This window comes from Anopheles marshallii, chromosome 3 (genome assembly GCF_943734725.1).
Source record: "Anopheles marshallii chromosome 3, idAnoMarsDA_429_01, whole genome shotgun sequence".
Classification (NCBI taxonomy): domain Eukaryota; kingdom Metazoa; phylum Arthropoda; class Insecta; order Diptera; family Culicidae; genus Anopheles; species Anopheles marshallii.
Window position 1 is genome coordinate 60,091,123 of NC_071327.1, and position 25,914 is coordinate 60,117,036.

Consider the following 25,914-nt stretch of genomic DNA (forward strand, 5'->3'; position numbering starts at 1 on the left):
TTGCACGTTCCTGTTTTGCTTCTTTGTTGATACCATTTGATGATGCAACACAATAAAAAGAACAGGATTTCCGCAACATTTCAAAACATGTTTGTGGTTCCATTTGCTTTTGCAACTTCAATTTCTCACACACACACACACGTACCCACTCGCGAACGTTTGTCTGTTTGCATCTTCTTCCCATTTCGCATTCATTCACCATTAAACGCTATTTGAGTAAGAATAAATTTATATACTTTTTTGTTTTGCGCATTGTTTTGTCAAGTGTGTATGTTTGTTGTGTATTTATGTTGCGTGTGTTCATGTTTTGTGTTTCTTCTTGTTTTGTTTTTTTTCTGTTTCTATTAATATTAATAATTTGGCGAAAACGAGATGCTTTTTTTGTTATCTTTTTGCGCTCTCGTGGTTTTGTTTGTTTATTTAATCTTCTTAAAATGTATCTTTCTAACATTGCGGTTAGCAGTTTGCTCTTTCTTCCTTTTTTTTAGTTGTTTCAATATGCTTTTCGCTTTTTATCTTTTCTGTTATCACCGTTATCCGTCTCTTCTTCGCACGTTTCTTTTCCTTTGACTCTGCGCGTTCAAGTGTGTGCTGCTAAGAGTGTATTTTTCTGTTTTCTGTGTGTGTGTTTTTCTCGTGTTGTGTTTCGGGGAAAGGTGCGCTTTAGAGATATTCTTCATGTTAATATATCCAATCTATCCGTTTTAATTCATCGCACGCAGCTTCATTGTGCCGTTTGGGGACGACACAGCACTAGAAGTCTACTAACTATTACACAGAACGGGGAAGATAAAACGGGAAGGAAGGAAGTAAGTTACTAGGTGGATGCGGCGGTGGCAATCAATTTGTATCGTTTCTTTTTCCTCTTTTAGCATAAGTCTTTATGTATATATTTATATATTTCCACGTACGACTAGGATGGGGGCCATTTTTATCGGTTTTAACAGTAATGTTTCATTTGAGCTTCATTCCGACCAGAATCGTCAGCATCATGGCATAGCGCTCCCCACAAAAGGGAAGCGAATGTGTTGGTATGCCGTTTTTACCGGGAATTTGCATCCCTCTTACGTTCTGGCTCGCGCCTAAAATTGGAAGTATGTTAAAGCTACTTGCGCAAAACACTCCCTTTTTGCCGCATAATAACATCTTACACCGGGACCTATTCAAGCCAATCAAGAACAGGACAGCCGTACAAAAGACGAATAAAATAGGGCCTCATTGGGTAAGCTCGATCGAAATTATACTTCGATTTTGAAAGCGTAGAGTCGAAGAAGCTGAGATGTTCTTTATAAAACAGATTTAATTAAGCCGGACGCGTGCCACCCACCAAACGCTGGATTGGCATTGTGTAGCTATGGATAATTTATGCCGCAGTTGGTCAACCATTAGCTGGGGATAGTAAGAACAAAATCCGCTAAACTCTTGTCAAATCGAATGTAAAGAACATTATCCCGAAGAGCGCTAAGAGAAAAAGAAATCTTACGAAACGGAAGACGTACACTACACGTACGTGGAATTTCAAAACGGAACCTGACTAAACTGACTAAAACAATGCGTGTTCCATACACAAACAAATAGGTAGATGGTGTTGCTTACGAATGTACTATGCGCATGTGGCTTAGAATTACGATAAAATAGTGATAATAAAAAGGATATTTAAAAATAAAACAATATATAATGCACAACCAACAACGGACAAACGGTCGGTCCGTTGCGATGCGCCGACTAATGATTAATATGGCTGCGTTCGTCACTTTGAGAGACGCGTATTTCAATGTTTGTATGTTTGTTGCTTCTGTTTTGTTTTTCGCTCGCTTTTTGCTCATGTTTTGCTGTTTTTTGTTTGTTTGCAAATATCGCGTTTTTTTGTGTATTTTTTTTCACATAATTTTCTCCATTTGTTTTACTTTTCTTTTATCTTCTTTTCAAGCACGAAATGTATTTTTTGTTTGCTCTCCACATTTTCTCACGCTGTATTACGCTTTTTAATTGGTTACAATTAATTAATAGCTCTCTCTCTCCTTTTTCCTTTTTCTTTTCTCTTCTACTGGCTCGCTCTATTCTAAGGACGCGTATAATGGCTTTGGATTTCTATTTTGTTTACTTAGTTAGTGAGTTTTCTATTCACTGCTTGGTAGTGAACGCGGAAAGGGACGTTCCCGTGACTGGATCTCTTTCAACGGCACGGACTCACAGAAAAAAAAGTTTTTACACACACACACACATTAGTATAGTAGCAGCAACATCCTTCATTTTCGTATATTGTATTGGCGCGGTTTTTGTGTTCGGTATTTTCTGCCTCTTGAAATTACACATACACATCATTCATCCTCAGCGAGTTTGAGATTTCTACAAAGGGGTTTTTTCTTCTTCTAGTTTTCATTGCTGCACATCACTTAATCGCTACATCTTTCGGCTACACACTAGTATCTAAATTGGGTTCATATGTTTAAATTACTTTTGCTTCATATGCCATAAGGGAGTTTGGAGAAAAAACGTACCATCAACTTCCATCAAATGAAGCTACTGTATTCTTGAGCGGTTTGCGGCGTTTACTACGCATCGGTATATCGATATCTCACGGTTACAGATGAACCCAAAACTTAACCGAAGCTGGTTGCAATGCCCCTTATCAGGGAGAGTATTTGAGTGTTACTGTACTGACTGACTTGTACGATCAAATTGATCCTGGAGGAGGAGCAAATTTGACTGTTGGTAGCTTTCGCAGGTAGAACTTTACCAACCATCCTCAAATCATCGTTTTGGACAATTGGTTACATATTAATAGGTAAAAGAAGACATCATTCTCCTTTCGCTAATAGTAGACGCGTTTTGTTTCTTTACTGCGACGTAATAAGACGCATATTGGAAGCCAAAAAACCAAACCCTAAACTAAACATATTGTGTGCATATAGAACGAGGTGTTTGTTTTTTTGTTTTGTTTTGGTAGAAGACATAACATATTAAACCAACGATCTTGTAACAATTGTGCACGGTCAGTTAAATTGTGCGTTTTATTGTTTTGGGGTTTTTAGCGGAAGTAGTACGGAAGATTGTTTTGTCTGTTGGCGCGCGCATATTAAATCCTATCGAAAAACGGGATACTTTTTATCACAAATCTGTACCTCTAGCACACACCGATAGTACATCCGAATGAAATGTCGGTACCAAAAAATTGCCGGTATCGGTGGTACAAGTTGTGCTTTGCAACGTAATGCCTCTGGGTAACGTGCTGTACGGGAAGCATGGTGTAATTTCTTCTCCTAAAAGCTTTAGTTACACTTGTGAAGAGTTGTGTGTGAGAGATGGGGGTAGAATTTGAGCATATCACACTTTTTGCACACGAGGAGCATTATTATTCCTCATCTTTTCCGTTCCGCGAATGATAAAGCTTTGTTTATTTTACTGACGAGTATTAATAAAGGCAAACGAACACAAACGAAACAAAAACAAAAAGGAACTGCTATCAAAACATTGTATACAAACGTGTGTAGCGAAAATTGATTAAAGTAAAGCAACAAAAAAAAAACCCCTACACACTGATATGACAAACATTAAATTAAACAAATATACCGATTGAAACACTTTTCGTGACGCTTGCAAAAATATGAGCTGTTGAGAGATTCTTGGTTCGTGTTATGCGATTTTCCGCACTAGACATGCACGACTCTTGTTTGACAATCTACCGAGCTAAGGAGATTCCGTTTTCCGTTGGTTTTTACATTTCTTTGGTGTTTCGAAATATAGAGAAAATTGTGTTGTGAAGATTCTTCCTTACCATTTCACCACCACGAAGATCGTTACATTTACGCTCAATCGATTCTGGAAGAACAACACCATTTTGCACTATTGATTAGAGAGCTGCCCTAGTGTGCTACTACTGGGTGGAGACATTGGTAGACAATTATCAAACGCAAAAGCTAGAATAGAATAGAAGTAATTTCTGGCGGAAACCACAACAAAAAACAACCTATTTCGAGGCAAACTAATTCTGCAAACAAAAACCGGACGAGAGTTTGAAAAAAAAACAAAAACAATACTTTAACCTAATTCCTAAGATATATAAACGAGGCAAAAAAAACTCGAATGACTATGTGAATAATTGAGTCACTTTGCGCGTACGTGAAAGCTCAACATGATGTAACCGTAACGCCCTAATATGCATCTCTTACCGTCTGCATAACACACGGGGTGTTTGTTTGTGATGTTGCTTGTGTGCATTGCGTGATGTGCATACGTTTCTCCCTGAAACGGAGAGGAGTTTTTCGGAAGGGGTGAAACCTCCCTTTTTCTTAATAACCTTTCCATTTTGTGCTTTGGTTTCGATGTTACTTGTGCGCTTGTTAGCTGCATTAGGTTTTCCTTGCGGGTAGTTGCACTTTTCACAACATTTGTGTGGGAATTAGTTTACCCACTAGCTTAATAACTGGGGAACTTTCAGCACGAAACTACCATCATCATGGTAATTCGGTGGAAATGAGAGGCAAAAGAATACTTTCTACTCTTGTGTAGAAACAAAAACAAAGGAAAAAGTTTTCCAAAATTAAACACCTAATAAGGGAAGCGCATCTGTAACTGTTCCGTACGCGTCCATTACTTGTCGATGGGCTGGCTAACTTTGTGTCCATTCTATATATCCAGCATCGGATATACACTACTGCTAGTGCGTTATGAAGTACGCTTACATAGTTGTCCTTACACAAGCCCACGAAGCACACTGCGAGAGCTTTGGCTGCTGCTATTTGGGGGGGATGGGAGCGGGCATGAATCGGGAGAAGGAAGGAAGCATTCTAGGTAGTATCATTTTGGGTGTATTCCTTGCTTCCACGCGTAGAGCTTTTTTTGTCTCTACCGGTTTGCCTTAGTACGGGGTGAAACGGTTGTATCCTCCCCGATAAATGGTTGCCTAAAATGATAAAAATTCAAGAACGATAAATATCTTCCTCTTTTTCTTTGGTTTCTTCCTACTCATAAGGATCACACTTACCGCATAGCCGGGCACGGGTCCGATACCGTGTCCTAGGTATGGATCGGTATACTCCGCACGTCCGTATCTGTTCACAGGACGGAAAAGCGAGCGACAAAAGGTATTAATCATCAACGGGACTCATCAACTTTGGATGCTTTTTGATGCTTACCCAGCGACTGTCGTGTATCCGGCAACGGTAGGTTGTGCTGCAGCAGCTGCTGCCCCATATGCACGCGCTGCTGCGGCCGTATAACTTGCCGCGGAGTATGCCTGTGCTTGGGCTTGTGCCTGCGACAGTGGCGTCTTCAACAGTGGTGCTGCAGCCTGTAGCAAATGAAAAGGACGAGAAATGAGAGAGAACAAAATGTGAAAAGTTTAGCAAACGAAACTTAAGTTTAACGCCGACGAACACAGTAGAATCAATCTGTTGGATGTAATCAAACACATCCCCCCCCCCCGTTGTCATCATCCCCACGCGTTTTCGCACACCTCCCCCGGTCGGGCGGTTTTCCGATAATCAAAGTATTCCATCAAAAATTCAAAACTCAATTCACTCAACCACTTCCGACTGGCGGATTCCACCGCCCGTCATCTACCTTATCCCATTATTCTCGATCGGTTCACGTACGGGGAAAACTCACACCGCACGAGGAAGGATTCTACTTCACGTTAATGAAATCCTAACTTACGCTATCCCTGTGCCAAAACCCGCAGAAAGGCAAACCATATTTTTGTTGCTACCGTTCAGGGGGGAAAAGTTAGTCATCGATTATCGTCATCCTCCCCCTCAAGGTAGCCCCGTCCGCCCCGAAACTTACTTCCCTGGCGAGTGTGTGTTTTTGGGAAGAACTCGAACATCCTTCCGGAAGCAGGGTGGATAAAATGTGCAAATTAAATTACTTCATCCGAGGTAGATTCTTACAGCTGGTTAGGCGCTCATCGGCATCGAGTTTTCTTCAAAGATCGGAAGGAATTCCACGATGATGATGGTATGTGTGCCTGGGTACGTGTGTGTGTGGCGGGGAGGGGCAGAGTTTTAGCAGCATACGTAGTAGCTCTATTTCGCTTGATTCGGTTGGTCGACCTTTTACACGATTAGGGAATGATTTGCCCCGGTACCCCGGCACTGTACGGTTGATGATGTGAAAGGATGAAGTGAACATGTCCGTGTGTGTGCATGAGTTACATGAGTTTGTTTAGGAGTGAAATGTCCGTGTGTGTGTGTGTGTGCGGGATTGTGATGTAGCACACAAACCACGGTTTCGCCAGAAAGGAACTCCGATTTGCGACCTGGTTTTGGTGGCGGGAAAAGAAAATTTGATACTCTCCGGTTTGCAAAAGAACGCTGGCGTCATTTTTCTTCCCGAGAGAAACACAAGTTTTCCACGCATTTCAACTGTGGAAACACACACACACACAAACATGCAAATTGTGTGAGATGAAGCTTAGATTGAATCTAATTTGCTTTTTTATCGTCAATTATGGTAATGGAAGATGATGGAAGGAACGAAGATAATTTTTCACAATCGCCACCATAATCGACTAAATTTTGTGATAATTTCGGAACGAAATGAAATATGCTAATCATTTCCGGCGTTGTTTCCGGAAGATATACAAATTCGGGAACTTTTTCTATTGCTTGACGCAAAAAAAAAAAAGCCGATGTTATTTAGCGAGATTGAACACGTTTTTATCCCGTGCCGTTATCAACTGTGCGGGCGAGAAAAGCCATAATTTTTACACACATCATGTTTCTGCTTGCACCGGGATTATCGCCAAACGCCGCCTTCGTGTCCTAGGGGCCGGTGAGAGCGAACGAGGCATGGCAGCACGTGCCTTGCATAACACCTTCTGGGGGCATTGGGATGCTGTCATGTACCGGTGCGGGGATGTGTCTCCCCCCCCCCCCCCTCCCACCTTCCTTGACAGACTAATGAATGTTATTAGCTAACAAATGTCGACCGGAATCCCAAAACCCCGATAACGAGGCCATGATACAGCGGGAGCACATTTATCTTTTTTCCTAGAAAGTCATCGCTACACTGCGCTTCAACATGGTAGCCTCATTCCGGAGTTTGCTATCTGGTGTTGGGTTAAAGCGTAGAACTTTCACAGAGATTGGACGTCCGGCATGATTTTGGGCATCGAAATGATACCTTCATGCGGATGCGGAAGGTACATCAGCCAAGGTAAGCATGGTTTTAAGGTATTTTATCACACATAAATCTTAGAATACTGCTTGCAGTCTTCTTCTGGACCTTCACAACTACATTTGTGAAGCATATTTTCCAACATGTTATAACCTTCGTTTAAGCAAACAATAGAACAAGAGCCGTCATCAACAACATACCTTTTACACCAGAAGTTCCACCAAGGTCCTAATATTGGAGAAATCAGACATCAGAATTTGAGGAACACTAGCCAACAGGGGTCATGGAAGTAGTGTTGGACGGATCGGATTCTGGGAATCCAGATCCAATCCTTAATCCAGGATCCTCTGGATTGGAATCCCAAACAATCCTTATGGATCCCGATTTGTCATGACGAGAATCCGGGATCGATATCCAAAACAAGAGTTCGGATTCGGAGGATTTGTCATGCGTTTGGGAGTCCGAAGAATCCAAAACGAGATTTTTTAAGCAAATCGTTCGAGATTTGTGATGATAAGGACGTGTTCAGCATAGATCACAAAGAAGAAGAAAGTACAATCACAAACAAGATGACACTCCATTTTGTCCAAAGAGGGATTCCGATCGGATTTGAAAGATCGATCCCAAGGAGGGATCCGGAGCGATTTTTCCCATCACTATACGGAAGAAGGATATCAGTGCGAGATTATATAGGAACTAGGAAGTTGCCTTCTGAAAAAGGTTGTAGGTCGCAGTTATTCTTGGAAAAAAATTATCGATAAACGTGCCTAAACATATTTTGTAAGTAATGATGGAGGACCAATTTAAAATGGAAGACTTTATGATTATAATATCATCACATCTACGTCAATGTATGCCCATTACAGCAGGCTTTCAATCGATATCAATTTTGGAACACAACCGTTTGCACTTTTGTTGGGTTTCCACAGATGTTTTGCACGAAAAGCATACATTTTGTGCATAAAAATATTGTTGAAAACAGGATTATCTATTTTATTATCAGATAGAAAAAAAATCTGGACGAAGCTTATTGTTTTGAACAGCAGTGTATTAGCCACAAACACAGGTATGACTGATAAAATACGGTGATATTTCTTCATATATATACGAACAAGTCATCCTGTCAGAAGGTTGTTGTCGGAAAATCAAAACCTCGGGAAGTTTATTCTTCCAAGCGACAGCGATCGTTTGCGATGGTGGCGGTGGGATTGAGACGATTGAGCTAGGAAACATTATTGCTTCATTCTGTTCCGCTTAATTAGAACCCCAAAAACCCCGACGTTTGAGGTTCAGCCATGGACCATCGGGACCAACGGCAACGTCTGTGCGTGTGGCGCGAATTGAACGGGCAATAAATAATGCTAATTTATTAATTCATTAAAACCGCCGGCATCCGCGTGCGTAACCTTTTTTCCCTCGAGAACTTGGAAGCCCTATTCGCCAGATTCACGTGGGCTTTTGCTGGAGGGACTGGTGGAATTATTCTGCAAATGAATTACAGCGCTCGTTCCGGATTGGGATACAGCCAAAATCACACACATACAAAGATAGATTGGTGGTCCCGGATGTTGGTTGGGGTTGCATTTTCCCTTTATCGCCGGCCGGAAGCAGCTCGGCTGGTGTCCGAAAGCGTATCGAGTACTCGCACTGGGTGAGGCCGTGGCTTTCCACTCAAGCACACCCATCCATTGATCGTGCCGATGATTTTCGGATCGATTGATACAGTTTAGCTGAGCTTTGCAATATTTGGCGTGTAACCATCCGTCCGGTACGATACGATACCGGTGGGTTGGTGTCTCAACCACAGCACCATCAATCGATATGCTGTCGGAGGCACACCGATTAGATGCTGCGAATCGTGTAATTGGCCTCGGCGTTTGAGTTAATGAGCGAGCTTCGGCATGCGTTGACACAAAAACGCTGCGCCATGCTCCCGGAAGCGGCAATTAGGAAATTGATAAAGAAAATCCGTACCGAGGCTGTGGTTGTTTGTGTGACGGGGTAAGGAAAAATAATCCATTTTTCCGCCCCATTTGGAACAAGGCCAAAGCAACCCCAAAGAACAGGCTTGCTGGATGTCCTTTATGCTCAACTGTTTGTTTTCCCCCTCCCTCATAAGGGTCCGTTGCAAGTGCTGCTGCCCGGCTGCTATCAAATATTTTCAATAAAGATTGGAAATAAATGAGATGTGCATACTTACGTTCAAAATGGTAGGTTGTGCTTGAACCTCCGTCACCGGTTTAGCAGCCTGTGTGCGTGTCACCAAATTAACAAAGGAAAAGGCAAAATCGAACAAAAAATAAAACAAACGACGAATAATAACAAAAAACAAACGCCAGTGCGCAGATGGAACGAGAGAAAGAGAAAAAAGAGAGAAGAGAGAGAAAATGGAAAATTAAGTATTGTTGTAGAATGGGGCACCGGTTGGGTGTTTTGGGATAATTAATTTGATCGTTTAAACATGTACTTCAATATATGCGTTTGTGTGTGTGTGTCCTGATATACCTGTAAGAGGAGCAATGCATTGTAATCATGTTTGTTGAAAGACACACACACACACACACACTCTTTTTTGTGAATATTTTTTTTCTATTTTATCCTTTAATTAAATTCGTTTTTTCAGGGCAGAAAAAAAAACAGTTATGGAAGGGTACTTTATACGACCCGTTTACAACCCCCCCCCCCCCCCCCCCTCCCCAAAAAAGCTTTTACTCGCATATGTTGCCTCGTGTGGTTGTTTAATTCATGAGCCCCGACCCTTACGTGGGGAAAAACAAAATGGAAAATTTAATCGAATAACGTTGTGCTGGTTACGTTATTAAAGATACTTCTAGAAAAAACAAGAAATAAATAACAGCCCTTACGGTAACAATGGCCCAAATCGATGGGGGTTGACACTTATCTTTAATATTACATAGCTCTATCTGCAGTATCTAAGCAGCGGTCACTACGTAGGGACGAGATTGATGGAGAACTTTGCTAAAATTATAATTTCAAAATTAATGTCCTTCTGGGGGTAGTGTAAGCGATATCTATATTGCTAAATCCCCGCAACAAATTGAAATTCTGCAAATACATCACCGTTGATTGATTCGATCCCTCCAATGTATTGACATTTTCAATTATGCCCACACATACATTAATTTCCCAAACTCCAACAGGCAAAATAAGCTCAATGCTTCGATGCTATGTCTTTGTGGCGTAAACACACACACACACACGCACACGTCTGTATAGCGTTCGAAATCCTCTTAAACGGGAACACACCGAGGGTTAATTGTATTCCGCCTCATGGAAGCTACTGAAGCGTGAAACCCATCTAATATGCCTCGATGGAGAAAAACCCCCGGACGGTTCTAAAATCTGCCATGTTCCACGCGGGCATTCGCACCGCTGCTCGATTGACATACATTCATGGCGGGCTGCAACCGGGCGCGTAGAAGCGAAATTCTACACCACACCAGGATCAGGACCGACCGAGTAAACCCTTGGTATATCTTGGGCCCATATTTGCGATCGCTATCCGCACACAGCCGGGAAATTGCTTCTAATCGACGGTAAAACGATGTCCGTGATTTAGCCAAATTTTTGGCCACCGAACGGGATCCCGTGTCGGTTCGGGACAGCGCGTGCATATTGCGGTTGTCAGGAACCGGGCACGGATTCAACGGTTGCTGATCTAACGCACCGATACGGTGCGTGTGTAGTTCAAAAATCTCATAAAAGCGCTCCAAAGTGGTGGAGATTTCGCGACTATGATGGTCACATTTTCGCATGTCTGCCCTGGCTGAAAGGGCTGAAAGAACTCACCCCCCCCATTGCCAACACACAATACCGTGAAGTGGATGAATTTGTTTTCATTGTCCCTGCTCGGGAAGCCAACGTCGTGGGGAACGTAGCCTCGGAACAGCGCGCCACAGTCAAAAGCCGCATGTGTCGCCGCACACACATGCACAACGACCGCTCTCGATCTGTCGTATCATTTTCAAACGATTCCGGATACGAGATAAAATTCAAGCATCCTCCTGTTGCATCTAGGGCGAACCATTGAAGCTGGAACACTATTGCGAACATTTGAGCCCAAGCGTGTACGGAACCCTGAAGCCTGTACCCTGTGGGGAGGGCCGATGTGAAACACATTGAATGTGACGTTTCGGTGGCATTAGTTGCTCATTGTACTGCTCCGCTGGCAAAAACCCGATCGTCCCGGCCGTCGGGTGTTCACATATGGTGTCTCGGCATTTGGACGAAACAAAAGGCCCGACGCTGGAAGACAATGTGGGAGCCCAGCAGACCAGGAACGAGGACGACTCCCCGGCGCTGCTCACAGGTTTTGGTAGGTTAGTGTGGTTTTGGAATTGAAATTGATTCCAAATTTGATTGCATTTCATGTGAGGCTGATTGTTCCATTTCCATTTTGTTGGCCACAGGACGGGGCGAGTTCGGAGAGGGCTGTACTCTCGGAGTTCTCAGGACCATTGAAGGTGCAGCGTTCGTATGTGTGTGTGTGTGTGTGTAGAACATTTGCGACATTGCGTAGATTATACTGCGCTGTCGTGTGGCTTCAAATGGGAAAGAGCTTTACGCAAGGACCCGCTATATAGATATACATAAATTCACCCAAACAAAGAACTACAGACACCTGCGGGGTTGGTGAAGACAGACAGCGGGGGTGTTAGCATCATGTGTTCCCATGCGAGAATGTTTCATGCTCATGTTCTGTCCCTATTTCACGTGCAACCCCGAACAAACATGGCCATACCGACGCACCGATGCGTTATCGGTCGTCGCAACCTGATCGAATTTCTTCTTCCCTCCCTCCTAGGACCGTCTCCCAATTATCCTCCTTCCCTCCCCATCCCGTAACAGGTTGGAAATGGAATGGAATTGGAATCCCGAATCGAATTACGGTTGGAAGCTAATGGAAGATGAAATGGATTTTGCCAACGGCCGGGAAAATGCTGTGCCGGGGCACGGTATACTGCGCGCCGATTCGAGCTTTCCGGGGCTTTATTCGTGGTGGGATTTTTATTTTCGAAAAAAATGCCACACGGAATGTGTGCCTGTATACCATTCTCACAATAGGGGTGCGCTAGTTTTAGTGGGTTTTGATCTTTTGATGAGTTCCATCGATCAGTTCCATCCCTGCGTGTATTAGTGCTCTCAGGACAATACGCGCACCCGCAGGGAGATAAGCAGACAATCGAAACTCAATTACGCGCGGCGTTGGTTCCGCGTCAGAAATTATTAACGGTGAAGAAGAAATGTATTTCCACTTCCCATTAAGACGCTGGTGCGCTTCACAATTTTTAATCACAAGCATAGCAAGTAAACAATTGCCATTTTCATCCATTTTTCCCCACATCAATGGTGCGGTGTACCGTGGGACGGATTGGACGCGTTTTTTTTTGTTCATTGATTGATGAATAATTTCATCGGTACCGATCGGGTCCGCGGGGTGTTTTGGTGTGTACTGCAAAAGCATGCGGCCGGAAAAGGAAATCGATCAATCATAAAGCAAAAAAAAAAAAAAAACACATCTCGTGCATATTTTCCATTTTCTCGCGCGCGCTAGTAATAATTTATCGCGCGGGAAATCGATTCATCAACTAGCTGTTTTTATTAGCCCATTTAGGGAGGGAAATTTATATTTTTTCTTGCACTAAAATTAATCTGGTTTGCGATTCTTTTTTTTTTGCTTCCTGCTCGCTTGTCCTAGAACTTTATGGTGCGTCATATAAAAAAACCGCTCTCCCACACCACACGCACACAAGCAAATGATAAAGCGCTGCTAAACGTTAGCAGCGTGAAAAAATGCCCCTTACTCTAATTGCTACCAGGAAACATTAAGTGGGCGGGTTGGCGAGATTTGCTTCTGAATGCTGTATACAGATTTTATTTTCGCTATTGTTGCTTTTAAAATTGCAAATGGAGCGAACGTTTAGTTGGAAAAGTCATTGCACCGTTGACAGGGGGTGTATTTTTATATTTTTAACCCCCAGTTGCAACGCGGTTAAGGGCATCACGAATTTTGCATCAAAACGACGAGGGAGCATTGTTTACGTGTGTGTTAGTGACATAGTATTTAAAAAAAGGTTACCAATAAAATAACCATATTTCGGTGTCAAATAATCCGATGATCGAGTACCGATGGAGGCGCCCGGTGGTTTGTGCATCAGGAGGGAGATAGCAAAACAAACCACCCTGGATCGAACAGTTCACTTACACCCTCACACAAGCAACGCATACATATCAAAAAATTAAAGCCAAACAAACAAAAAAGAAAACGAAAAAACACGTGCAACCGTAAGCGCCACGTGAAAAATCACATTTTCGAGAGTCCTCCATAGCTGGCTGCTTCGTCAATTGGGATTGATTGCAATCGTGTGGTTGGGGAAGAGTGCGTTAACGAAATGCACGATGAGTAGCATAGCAACAAATCAACTCTTCCACACAGGGAGAACAAAAAAAAAACAACCACCACCAGAAAATACCGATCAAGTCATCCGGGCCATTCGGTGCGGTAAAAACGTCAACCGAACAAAGCAAAAAATTGCATCCCTACCGTCGTCAGCAGTCAAAAGCTCTCACCTGCTGGAGGTGGGTGGATAGACCATTTGCACCACCACCCCGTTGGGTTATGGTTCCGCGACGTGCCTGACAAAAAAGTATCAAATAAATAACCCCGCAATCGGGACAAGTGCTCCGTAATGTTTCGCGTTGCTATCCCTCTGACGTACGATGGCACAGGCGAAAAGGGACAGGATACAGCAATATGGCACTCCAAAACGTGACGAGCAACCTGTCCGACATGCACTCATGCACGCCATGGCCACCACACACCGAGGGGCGGGTGGGTACAACGCGAGTGTTACCCAAAATGATGGTAGTTTTCCATCGCAATTTTTCACTCGACATGAATTGAGGTTTTGCTTTTTCGTTATTATTCTGTTCCCACGGGACGGGAAAAGAGTCGAACCGTCGATTTTGTGAAGTTGCACACAGTACAGTAGCATTTTCGTGCTGGCGGCAAAGGACAAATCGAAAATTGATTGATGTTACTGCCACCTGACTGCATTCGGGTGATGCATTTTTTAGAAGGAGAGAGAGAGAAAGAGAGAGAGAGAGAGAGAGAGCGACAACAAAAAATGCAAAGTTGCGTTATGGCATGGTGAAATGCAAAAAAAAAAGGATGCAAGTTAGGATGCATTGAAGCAAAATGGAGAGATATGCACAAATAACATTTGCTCGCACAGTTCAGCAGGATTGATGACCAGGAACTGTGTCACGTGTGTAAAGGCGGACACACATACACAAACACACCCACGAATGTTGATGGGTAAGAGTAAATAGCCGATGATTGCTTTATGGTTTCCCCCCGAAATCGAATAGTTTTCCCATCAATATTGAGTATAACTAAATAACGCTCGAACTGATGAAGCTGAACGAATGCGTGAAGGGTCGCTTCTGTTAAATCACTGCTATAAGAAGACCACCTGTTACCATTTACACCTATTAAAGGTGTTAAAAAAAAAAATAGAACATTTCCCATCTACACGATACGGTGTAATTTTATAGCCTTACACAGTGGTTGGCACACTTGGCCGACTGGGTCGATTTGGGAAATTTGATACGAAAAGCAAATTGTTTTTTTGAAAAATCCGTGTACATTGAACCCCTAAAGATGTTTTCTTTGGCAACTTATTTACGTATTTATAAACTTACTAAACTTCAGCTCATAATTAAAATTTCACATTAAATTTATACCAATATAAAATACAACGTTTTGAAACAATATCTATTATTCAAAATTATTACTAAGCGAGGATATTTAGTTTAAAATGTCTAAAGATTTTTCTAAAAAAATCTAACATTATTTTTTTATAGCTCTAATTAGTTGGGCAGCAAAATTAATTTAAAAAAATATTACTATTCCCGTTCAAAGAACATAATTTAGGAGCTCGAACGAACGATAATTGTTTTAGCAGGATTGTTAAAACTTTCACATCTTACCAAACACCAATCGTTAGCCGATTCAGAACGACTCCAGCTAATTGAATTGAACATCCATTTGAAGTTTGCTCCAAATAGTTCTGCTCTTAGCGTCAATGGGATCATTGGGAAAATTCTATCCTTAACCACACAAATCGTACTTTTTCAGCAGAATCTTTAAGAGTTTATAGTTAAATGGCATGAAAATTAATTATAATGGCATTTATAATTAAATGCCAGAATAACCATATCTGTTGGGTATGAAGTGCTCATGATGTCTACCTCCAGGGTGAACATGTAGTTTGAACAATCAGTTACTAAATAACTCATAATGTTGTCAAATTTTGACTACAATTTTTTTTTTTACCCACCAGCTCAACGTAGGGCGAATAACTAAAAATCACAATAAAAAAAACCCGAGTCGTGCATTGCCGACCACTGGTTCCTAACAGCATAAGGACTTTACGATGATAAGAGGACTCACCTACATTTTGAACATTTCAGTCGTGACACGAGACGACAACACACACACACATCGAGGAACAGGGTTCGTCCATACGTTCGTTCAAATAAAGATTAGCTAATGAAGGGATATATCGCCACGCAGGGTAAAGCAATAGAAGGCTTAACCGCAGCGGACCAACCAAAGGAAAGCCGTACTAGAGGTCGAAGTACCCCATCAATTAGGCACACTTTAATCCGGGAGCTTATCGCTAGACACTTACCTGCAGACGATAGTTGGGATCCGCCGTTGCTGCTGCCGCTGCCAGATAGGGATCGAAGTAAACACTGCAACCGGGATGGAGCGCAGGATTGATGATTGGTGAGTGATGTTTTCCGTTTTGTTACAAACCGACCGCAATACGATCGTGGGCCATCATCGTTGAACGGTGGAGTTGAAAGAGAAAGACGATTCGATTAGTTGTGGTTGATTGATTATTTAGAGGCACACGCTTTCCATCTTCGACCGATTTTCTGCCTTTCCCGTGTTTTCCTCGCCGGTGCGTTGGATAGAGAGAGAGGAGAGAGAGTGTTTCCAATCCGATCGAGCACCGGGAGGGGGGCATCGATCAGCACACATACACGGTTTCCATTAGTCGCGTGGAAAAAGGGGTTCTGTCTCTCTATCGGAATACAACACGGGCAAGGAAAACTGGGAGGTGTTGAAATCGGTAGAATATTTGATTTTCCCAGCGACCACTCGAGAATTGCTTGTGTTTGGTGCGTTGTTTGCACGTTCCGTTGCGTTAGCTTCATCTACGTTGAACCGGAAAATCGAACCCCGTTTCCATGGCGACACGCACACTCACAAATGTACAGGAAATTTTGATCAGCGCTATAAACCGTGTAGACTGTGCGTGGAACGGCGGGTCGGTTGGATTTGTTTTGGAATTTATCGTTGACCGAAACGTTGGCGTACGGGGCGTTGGCGTGTGTGTGTGTGGGCAACTGTGTGAAAATGATTTATTGATCGTTTGTTGTTTGAGGGATTTTCTCCTGTGGAAAGACATCAACCATTCATGCCACAGCGGCACGGACATTGCCTGGAAGGTAGAATCCGGTCGTGTGTACACCCCTCACGGGATGGAAAGAGAGAGAGAGAGAGAGAGTGCCAAAGAGCTTGGGGGGATAGCTCATGAAGAATAAAAACAATCTCGCCGAACATTATTTAGTACCAGTTAGAGAACCGATGCATAGACGAGCACACGATCATTGGCGCACTCATTGTGCCGCAGGGGGGGTGTCGGGAACGCACACACAAGTGGCTTTTGTTTATTTGGCTTGTTTTCCACCGAACGGGTGGTTCCCATTTTCGTTTTGTTAGCGATAGAACGTGTGTTTTGGTTCCTATTTACTTGTGGAAGCACACACGAAGGTAGATCGAAGACGGAAGCATGGAATGATGCTTTTTCACAACCCCAATTTCATATATTTTGTGGCGGCTTTTTTGGGGTACGATGGTGGGAAAATTGGTGAAAATTTAATTGAATTTATGATTACTTGCTAGCAGAGTGTGAGGGTGCCTTCGCTTGGAAGGGATTGCAGTTTCATCCAATTGAGTGATGTGTGCGGTATATAACTTTTGAATAAATCAATTCAAGCAGTGAAGCTTTTCACAGTGAAATACCGACCATTTCTGAAAGGATGTAGTAATGTTTGGGATATAAAAACAATGGCGGTGTCCTTCATTTCGTAATATGAAACGGATAAAGGAGCTATTTCTTGCGAATCCATAATCAAGCTTAGCAATAGTATCAATATTTGTTTCTTTATGCCTGTTTAAAATGATTCAATAATCAATTACACCGCTCTGCTGTGTCCACTCTCCTACCTTTGTTCTGCCCTCGTAGTAGGCTTACGCAAAATTGGCTTCGTTTTGATGAAACAAAAAAGCTCCTGCTCCGTTCAGCGTTCGTTATCTAATCATTTATCGAAATAACCCGGCAGTTAGTATTGGATAACTGCCAAAAAAAAAAAAAACATATAAATCCATAAACGAAATAGTCAGCGTAACATTTCCACTGCCGGTAAACATTTCCCCCTTTTTCCAGATCGCTTTTCACTTGGGGTTTGGTAAAAAGGTGCGCATTTGCAATACATTTCTGCTGTTTTTGCACCGGCAAGAGCACCAAAAAAAAAAGACCCCATCAGTATCCCATCTTACAAATGCTCGGTACGGGAAACTCCATTGGAAAACTCCATCCATTTTCATGGGATGATGATTTTTTTCACCGATTGCTACTAGTTACTTTCTATCGCTCGGGTTGAAGTTGCAATCACCGTTATCGATATTAGCTACTACCGCACCGCCGCTCAATGGGTCGTGGTTCGGTCGAGTCTTGTTCGATGGATGGATGGATTGATTGGATGAAAACCCACCCCATCCGCTGCCGGTGTGCGTTGCGGCTTTTGCGCCGCATTGGGAGTGCGAGACGTGCGTCTACTGGATTGAGTAGTTGGGTTTTCCCTTTTCCTTTCACCACACGCGATAGGTGTTCATTTCAATCGAGATGTATCGTTCGCTTATTGGCGCAGGAAAGCAGGAGCGGAATATACCACGCGTCCCGCGAACTGGTGGAGATACACAAAATCAAACAGTTCGACCATCTTCGTCTGCACAAGCTACACGCGCGCGGATCAAACGATGGAAACCGGGATGATATGGAGGAGTTGGCACGACGACGATTCTCCGAATGGAGCGAATCAATTTTTACGAGATCATATTTCCGTTTCCCTCTACCTTTCCTGTTCGATTCCGTTTGGGGATGTGGGCATGGACATTATGAGCCAACCGTGTGTAGGGTACACAGGTACACCAAAACCACGACCAGACTAGATCCTTTTAGAGGATGCTTCAGTCGGTGCCACGGGGCGGGAAAACTTTCCCGCCCCCTGCTCGTAAAATATTGTCAATCTTTTCCATTTTCCAATTGCCAATCAGTGCACGATAATAAACCCGATAATGATCTGCTTAGATCCATTATTTGCCCCCCCCCGGCAGCTACCATCGGTTCTTGACGCCGGTCGACCATCGCCGAAAAATCCATCCCGACGAGTGTGTGCCGAGCGAGAAACAATTTATGGTAAAAGTTTGCCGGCTGGATACGTTTCCGAAAGCGATAGCGCAACGGTAAGCAATATTTGCACTCTTATGGTTGGGGTTTGCTACTTCCCATCATCATCGTTCGGATCGTCTGTAGCATTGACCGGGTGTATAATCACAACCCGGCAGGACGGTGCTGTGTGAGGCGCCACGTCAGCTTATTTAAATCTTGCCCATCTTCACCATTCACCCCAAAAGCAGTCCATGCACGACGACCAAAGGCTAATGATCGTTATCGCGTCTAATGTATTTTTATGACTCTTGAAAAATGATGTCGATACATTTGCCATCGGAGTTTTGGCGCTTTAGGGGAGGGGCGGGACAAATTGCGAAGATGAGTACCAGGAATGGACCGGTGGGAGGTGGGTAAGTTAATGCTATCCGTCCGGCGGAAGGCGGATGGTGCTCATCTCATTTCACTTAGCCAGTGCCGCATTGTGAAGCTTTTCTTTGTACAGCTGGAAAAGAAAATCCATCCCCCGAGGGAGCGCGGAGAGTTTAGCATGGAAATTCGTGATGGTTCTTCTTGTTGCTGGATGGATGGTTCGTTCAGTCGGGAATTCTACATTTCCGTTTTCCTACGGGAATGTTGTTTTTATGGGATTTTTTTTTTTGTGGGCTGGAATTCCGTTACAGAAGTCGAGAGAGCTAACGCTCTTCAATACTTGCTAATGGTTACCAGCCGTTGGTCAGCTCGGAGGAGATGGTGTTTTCTGCTTTTGCTGTTAGGCGTACCATTTCAAAGGAAAATTGAAACGAATCTACCATTTGTTATATTTCCCATACCTTTAATGGGAGGTGAAGAGGAGGTTTTTTGGGCGTGCAGAAGAGTTGGTAGAAGCTCATTTCTCATTTAAATTGTCTGTTAGTCGAGATTTAATACAAGCTGCTACGCATTAATGTTACATTAATTTAATGCATAAATTCACAACCACCGTAAAACGCCGTAAAGTATGCAATTTGCATTATAAAATTAGTGTATTGAGGGGTGGGTTTTAAGCAAAAATGCATTTTAACTCTTAAATAGCAAAATTCTGTACGGGCAAAAAGGGATGAGCTCCCACAGGAACCACCACTGACACAGAATAAAGGCAACCACCGTCGGTGTCCAATTGTGAACAAACATTCCACCTCGTAAAACTCTTATTTGTTTGTCTTTTTCGGAGGGGGAAATAAAAATTACCATAGAATTTTTACGGCGTGTAGGAAGTGGGTTATTTATAGTGGAATGATTATAATGTGATTCCCCGGGGAAGGCAAGCGGTTGAATAGTTGCCAACGGGTGGGAAAGTAATTTCCAAGAATCGCAAAGGGCGTTGGAAGTTGTGAGAAAAATGGTCCAGCAGAGGGTGAAAAGGAGAGTTGAAAACAAAATTTGCACATTCAAGTTGATGGTGCCAAACTATTACCTTCTCCTTTCGCGTCTTGTTCGATGCCATTGTAATGGTAATGTCACGGCATATCTGAGCACGGGCATGGGGTTATTACTGGAGGACCCAGTATGGACACTGCTACGTTTTGATTCGCCTGAGAATGTTTAACATGTTTTCCGTTAAGGAAGGTAGGTTGGAGTTTGAACAGCACATTTCGGTGTATTTCCGATAGAGTGAACAAACAATCTGAAACTTACATATCATCCAACCAACTGCCAGTCTCGAGAACGTATCGAAAATACGCGTCCAGTAACCGGACACAGCATGCTATCGGATGCATGTGCTAGAAAAGCGTTTGGGACCGACATCCCCAAAAACCAACGATGATGCTATGTGCTTTCTCACTGTTCGGCACACAGGATGCACGGTCCGGTAGGTGAAAAATGGCGCTAAAGTAAGTTACTTCCAGCAAACCCGGAAACCCAACAATGAACGGGTTTCGCTCCACGTTCAAATGCACATCGGACAATCTGTACGCCAAAAGTCTGTCACATTCCCGGACTGTGTGTGTGTGTGTGTGTGTTCAAACCACCTAAAAACCCTCCTGCTGGCAAGTGGAGAAAGGGCCGGACGGAAAACTTGACCATTCTCCTGCCGCCAAAACGGTTCTGTCTGTTGCCAACCGCGTTTGCCACATTCCTTCGGAGTTCCGATGCAAGTGGTTGGTGCTGTTTTATGCTGAGATGCCGCAATTATTTGGATACGTACGCCCGTACGGAGCAATGGGGACTCGCTTCGCTTCCTTGGCAATGAACAGGGGTCTCTTTTTTTTCTCTTTGTTGGACCGTTGCCGTTGTGTTGTGGTGTTGCGGGAAATAAAGAAAGTTTCCACTTCATGATTCTTCTATCCCGGGGTGGGCCCGTGGTGTACACTAGATGGTGTGTATCCATATCGAAGTGGCTTTGCGAAAAGGTGGTTTATCTCGCTCTTGTTCGCTTACACTCTTCGCCTAGGGTACGCCAACCATTTCCGGCTGGTTTGTTTGTTGGCGCTGCCCGAGATGGAAAACTTTTTTTTCTGGCGGGTTTAGTCTTGCGCGTTTGCGCGTTGTGTTTGGGTAACAGTCGGGTTTCCGGCGTAACTGGCCAACCGAAACCACTTCTACATCCACAATACACCAACCCATTCGGATCTGTTGTTGGCAGTGGTCAAACGGAGGAACCACTACATCACAACCCGGAACATATCAAAAGAACGGCCAAGTACTATGCAAAAAAACGACCAGGGAAAACCCATTTCCATCTCAAAACCTCGTTGGTTGAATGATGTTTTACCCTCTTATGTTCGGTTTTCAAAAACTGTTTATGAGTGTTTTCAGTTTAGTTTGATGTGTGTGGTTTTTTTAGTCGAGTTCGCACGATGTCAAACAATTGAAGAAACACTGCACACGGGTGCATAAGGAAGCAGAGGGTGCACAACCAAGCAGAGCCGTTTGATTGAAACGCGAAAGCAAATGTTTACACTTGAAAACACATTTGCCGACACCGATTACGGGAAGAAAAACTAGGTGAGTACAGCAAAGAGAAGAAAGAAAAGCTACATGCCCAGTTTTTTTTTATATAAACTTCTCTTGCTCTCTTTACCGATTCTCATGAAAGACAAAGTTCCAGTCGTTGTTTCTGGAGGACCTTCTGCTTGTTCTGGTGTAGATCGAATATCCTTTTAAAACCACCAACAAAATACAGACCCTCTATAATGGTTCGTTGAGTTTAATGTTTTTTTTTTGCTGTTTGCCAAACTGCCTTGAAGGTGACAATCTGGCCGGCAGGGAAAAAAAAAGTTTTGTAAATAACGAGCGTTTGCGAAGTGATTATCCGTTCCATCGCTTTTCGTGTACATGTTGAGAGAGATACAGAAAAATATATATAATTGCTACACAAAAGATACTGTGGAGCCACACAGACCAAATAATACCCAGGCACGATGTGAATATTGTTCGAGAATTATTACAACAGTGGGTGACGACAAAAAAAGTATTGAACACCGCTGTCCCCCACATTCCAACGCGTCATCCGGGGTCGATTTGTTTGTGATTACCGTTTCGTTAGCGGGTTTTGTTTTCCGCTACATCCAGGCGAAGGGAAAACAAAAAAACCATACTCGGTGGGTGTATGTGGCTTTTTGCATTGCTTTTTCTGGCTACTTCTGTTGAAAATCTGTTCCCGTTTTCAATACGCTTTGGTAGCGTTCTATTTATTTACGAACTACTGTGAACCTGGTTTGCTGGTGGTTGGATATTTGGCAAAATTGAACTTTTACATTTGCAACATGCTGTGTTTTTTTGCAGGTTTAAAACATACCCGTACACATGTTCGTGCTTATCCAACCGTGACCGTGCCACGTGCCACGGTTGGATGGGAAAGCAATCCGAGCGGAAACGAAAATTAAACATTTAGCATTGCAACACGTATATAAATATTAATTTGATCGTGCCTGGCGCGCTGCTCTGTAACGTTTCCAGTTGTGCTACTCGGGAGGGAAAGGCCAAAAACGGGACGAGCCTTTTTTGTTGTTGTTGTGCGTTCTTGTGAAGCCACTAATTTTGCAGTACGGTTCGTGGGAGGTGTTTTTTTTTTTTTTGCAACTCCTTTCCGATGATATGTTTTAGCAGAGCTGGCGGCAGTAGAGTTTCTGATTAATTTTCCTGATTCTGAAATTTTGTGTTCTAACTTTTCCCGTTTCACCGCGACCGTAGTTGAGTGACCACGAGATTTTACGATGTTTAATTTTTTGGCACGTTCGCAAATTTTGGACCACCGGCCATTCAACGAATGCGAGAAACGGCCGGTGTTAGTGGCGAAAAGCATTGGGGTTTTTTTTTTTTTTTTGGTGCGTGTACGGAGATAACTCTTCCCGTGCACAAATTATATGCTTCTGCCGGCCAATGTAATTAAGGATTGTGGAAAACTAAACAATAAAACAGATGAAACTGTACCCCGTTTTAGCGAGATCAGAAGCCAACACGGTCGGCGTTTGTGTGCTACACCACCGTACCAACCCCGTGAGCAAATAATGCGAAAGCAATAGAAGAAGTTTGTGTTTTTAATTTCCTCCTATAGTCGTATTTTTTTTTGTTATGCTGCCACACGGGCGCTAGAGTTTTAAGTGGATTTTTTCGCTGCTCTCCAAGTCCAAGCGTCCAAGCCACCCGCAGGACGAGCCGGACGAGTGGATGTTTATCGAGTTTCATTTAGCTAACGATCCGGCATAAACTGATGGCATCCGCCGGTATGCTCGCCGGGGTCGGGGAGGGCGCGGGTTTTACAGTTACCCATTCTCGTGCCATTTTGTGGCAAGTAAAGGTGGTGGAGATGGGATTTTTTTCCCCGTTGCACCCTTCTACGCGCGTGGTTTGTGAAGGGAAAGTTTTGCAATTGCTACAGTAAACCCGGAGTATGGTTTCCGTGTCACTTTGGTCACGGTGCACAAGCGTCGTGCGGAAAGTTTTGTGCCCATGAAACCGGATTAAAAAAAAAAAACGTTGAAAACCGATTGAGAAACTACAAATCGAGGAAATTATAGTTTTTTTTTAATGCAAACTGTTTTTAAACCCCGTTCCCGTTTGTTATCGTTTCGCTTGAAAAAGGAAATTTTCTCCCGCGTCGAACACGCTCCAAACTAAGCCCCCCATTTTGTCACGTTAAATGAGCGGAAAATGAGCGTGGCAAAAAGGGTGGAAAATATTAGTGGGCCACCAAAAGGAACTCTACCTTCGCTTTATCCCATTTCACACTTGTGCTGAACCAAGCTGAACCAACAATCAGGTTAAACTGATTATTAACAAAAACAAAGAGTTAACGCTTTGCTGTTTGCTTTTTTTATTCGTTGGTTAAAATTTCACAGTACAACGCGATTTATTTTCGCTTCTTTTCGTGTCTTACTGTGGTGTAATGTTTTGGTTGGCATTGTTGTTGGGCATAGCTTTGTGCCGTTCGAAATAAAACAAAAAAAGACACCCGTGTGACGACGGTAAAACAACGAACCGGAAAAGTTATCTCCTCCTTACGGGTAAAAGGATTCCAGTTTTGGGAATGGGCGAAAATAATCTGATAATACGAACTTCCACACACACACACACACACACACACACGGGTGGCACAATGTTTGTCCGGCCACTTGGGAACTCTTGGAATTGCGCAAAACGGGCCCAACCGGGAAGATAAGGATAATCTCGTGCTACTTACGACGGGTAGCCGGCTAACGTGCCCGCGTGCCCATTCATTGGCCCAAAGGATGCCGGATGACCGGAAAGCAATGCGGCCGGACCGATGTTTCCGGCGGTACCCGTCCCGGGAGCATTAGCGGTGGGTGTACCGTTCGCGCTTGCTGCGCTACCTGTGGAACCGTTCGCGTTGCCGTTCGGCAGCCCGGGTATGTTTGCGAGCGAAGGATGTCGGGGCGATGGCGGTACGGTGCCATTGCGGGCTAGCCCGGCAATAACTGATGCCATCGGGTGCGGTGGTCCCGGCGGGTGCAGGTGTATGGGCAGACCGGCCGGATGTCGCTGCTGGTGGTGCGATAGGGACACGGCATGATGCGGAAGATGTTGGGCAAGTGCTGGATGGTGCAACAGTGCCGGATGCCCTGGTATGCCAGCTGTCCGCGTTTCGACGAAGATGTTTGACGATGTAGAGCCGTTCCAGAGATTATGGGCAGCACCATGTTTTGGCGCCCGCATACGATTCAACGCAGATGATGATGATGTGTTGTTTTCCGCGATTCAAACACATGCAGGGTAAGTAGGTTCGGAAAACAAAATGGACGATTCAGCGGGGTTGTTGGTGTTCGATGGTGTCATGGTGTTGGTGGCGTGTGAGTTTTGAGGGGTTTTGTTTTGTGCGTGTTGGTTAGGTCGTATATGAAACGAAAAGAAAAAAATAGTGAAAAGAACATAAGAAGCGTGTTAATGAAGGATGAAAATTTGGAAACGTTGAATGATGAGCGTGTTGAACACATTGCATTGTTATGAGGAAACGAGATGTTCTATGTTACGGCATGCTCATGTAATAAAACACTACACTGATTGCGATACACTAAATGTGGTAAATTAAGCCATATTGGAATGGAAATTTGTTTAAGGAAAAGGTAACACCATTTCCACCCTCCATGTCTCGCGCTGCTCGGCCCCGCGTAATCCTCGAAGAAGATTGATCCTGTAAAGAATAATTTATCTGCCCACTGGATGGTGGTCGAATAAGACAACAAACACCACCGATGATGATAATAAAATCGTGAAACGAGAAAGCGAAAATTGAATAACTTTGCCCATATTCCCGGCTAATTCGCCCGATGAGTTTAATGCTTGCTTTTTGCCGGGCTTAGCGTACACTGACGCGTCGGTTTGGTAAAGATTTATCAAGGTTTCGCGAAAACCTTTTTGCGGTGGAGCGTGCCGTGTTTCCCCGTGCGCACTGCAGCATCTGATTTGCTGCAAGTGAAGCTTAGGAAGAGTAACGACTTCCGAACCAAACAAACCCACCTAAACATAAACAGCCCAAAACAATGGCCGTCGTTCATTTCCTTAATCTTGCCCGGGAAAACCAGGGCCCCTCAAGCTTCTACAGTGACCTACCGCCGTGTCAGTCTTGGCAAAGATTGGCATTATCAAAGCTTTGGCACGCTGCTTTGGCCCCGTAATAAGTTCCCCGCTCGCATCCCAAAGTCAAGGTAGCGAGAGAGAGAGAGAGAGAGAGAGACGAGGGAGAGAATTTCACTTTCAACTACCGCAGCAGAAGCGAACACAAAATGGGAAAGAGGATTTACTT

General features: G+C 43.7%; 1 protein-coding gene across 1 annotated transcript in view; it reads right to left on the minus strand.

Annotated features, from left to right (window-relative positions):
* Positions 1–4,861: 4,861 nt before the first annotated feature.
* LOC128712936 (uncharacterized) overlaps positions 4,862–25,914 on the minus strand; it is a 159,267-nt gene continuing 138,214 nt past the window's right edge. Inside the window, exons 10-15 of the mRNA XM_053807801.1 lie at positions 24,334–24,745; positions 15,837–15,900; positions 9,320–9,367; positions 5,139–5,293; positions 4,988–5,054; positions 4,862–4,906 (exon numbers count right to left, since the gene is read on the minus strand). Coding sequence (XP_053663776.1) covers positions 4,862–4,906; positions 4,988–5,054; positions 5,139–5,293; positions 9,320–9,367; positions 15,837–15,900; positions 24,334–24,745 — 791 coding nt within the window. The remainder of the gene's footprint in view (positions 4,907–4,987; positions 5,055–5,138; positions 5,294–9,319; positions 9,368–15,836; positions 15,901–24,333; positions 24,746–25,914) is intronic.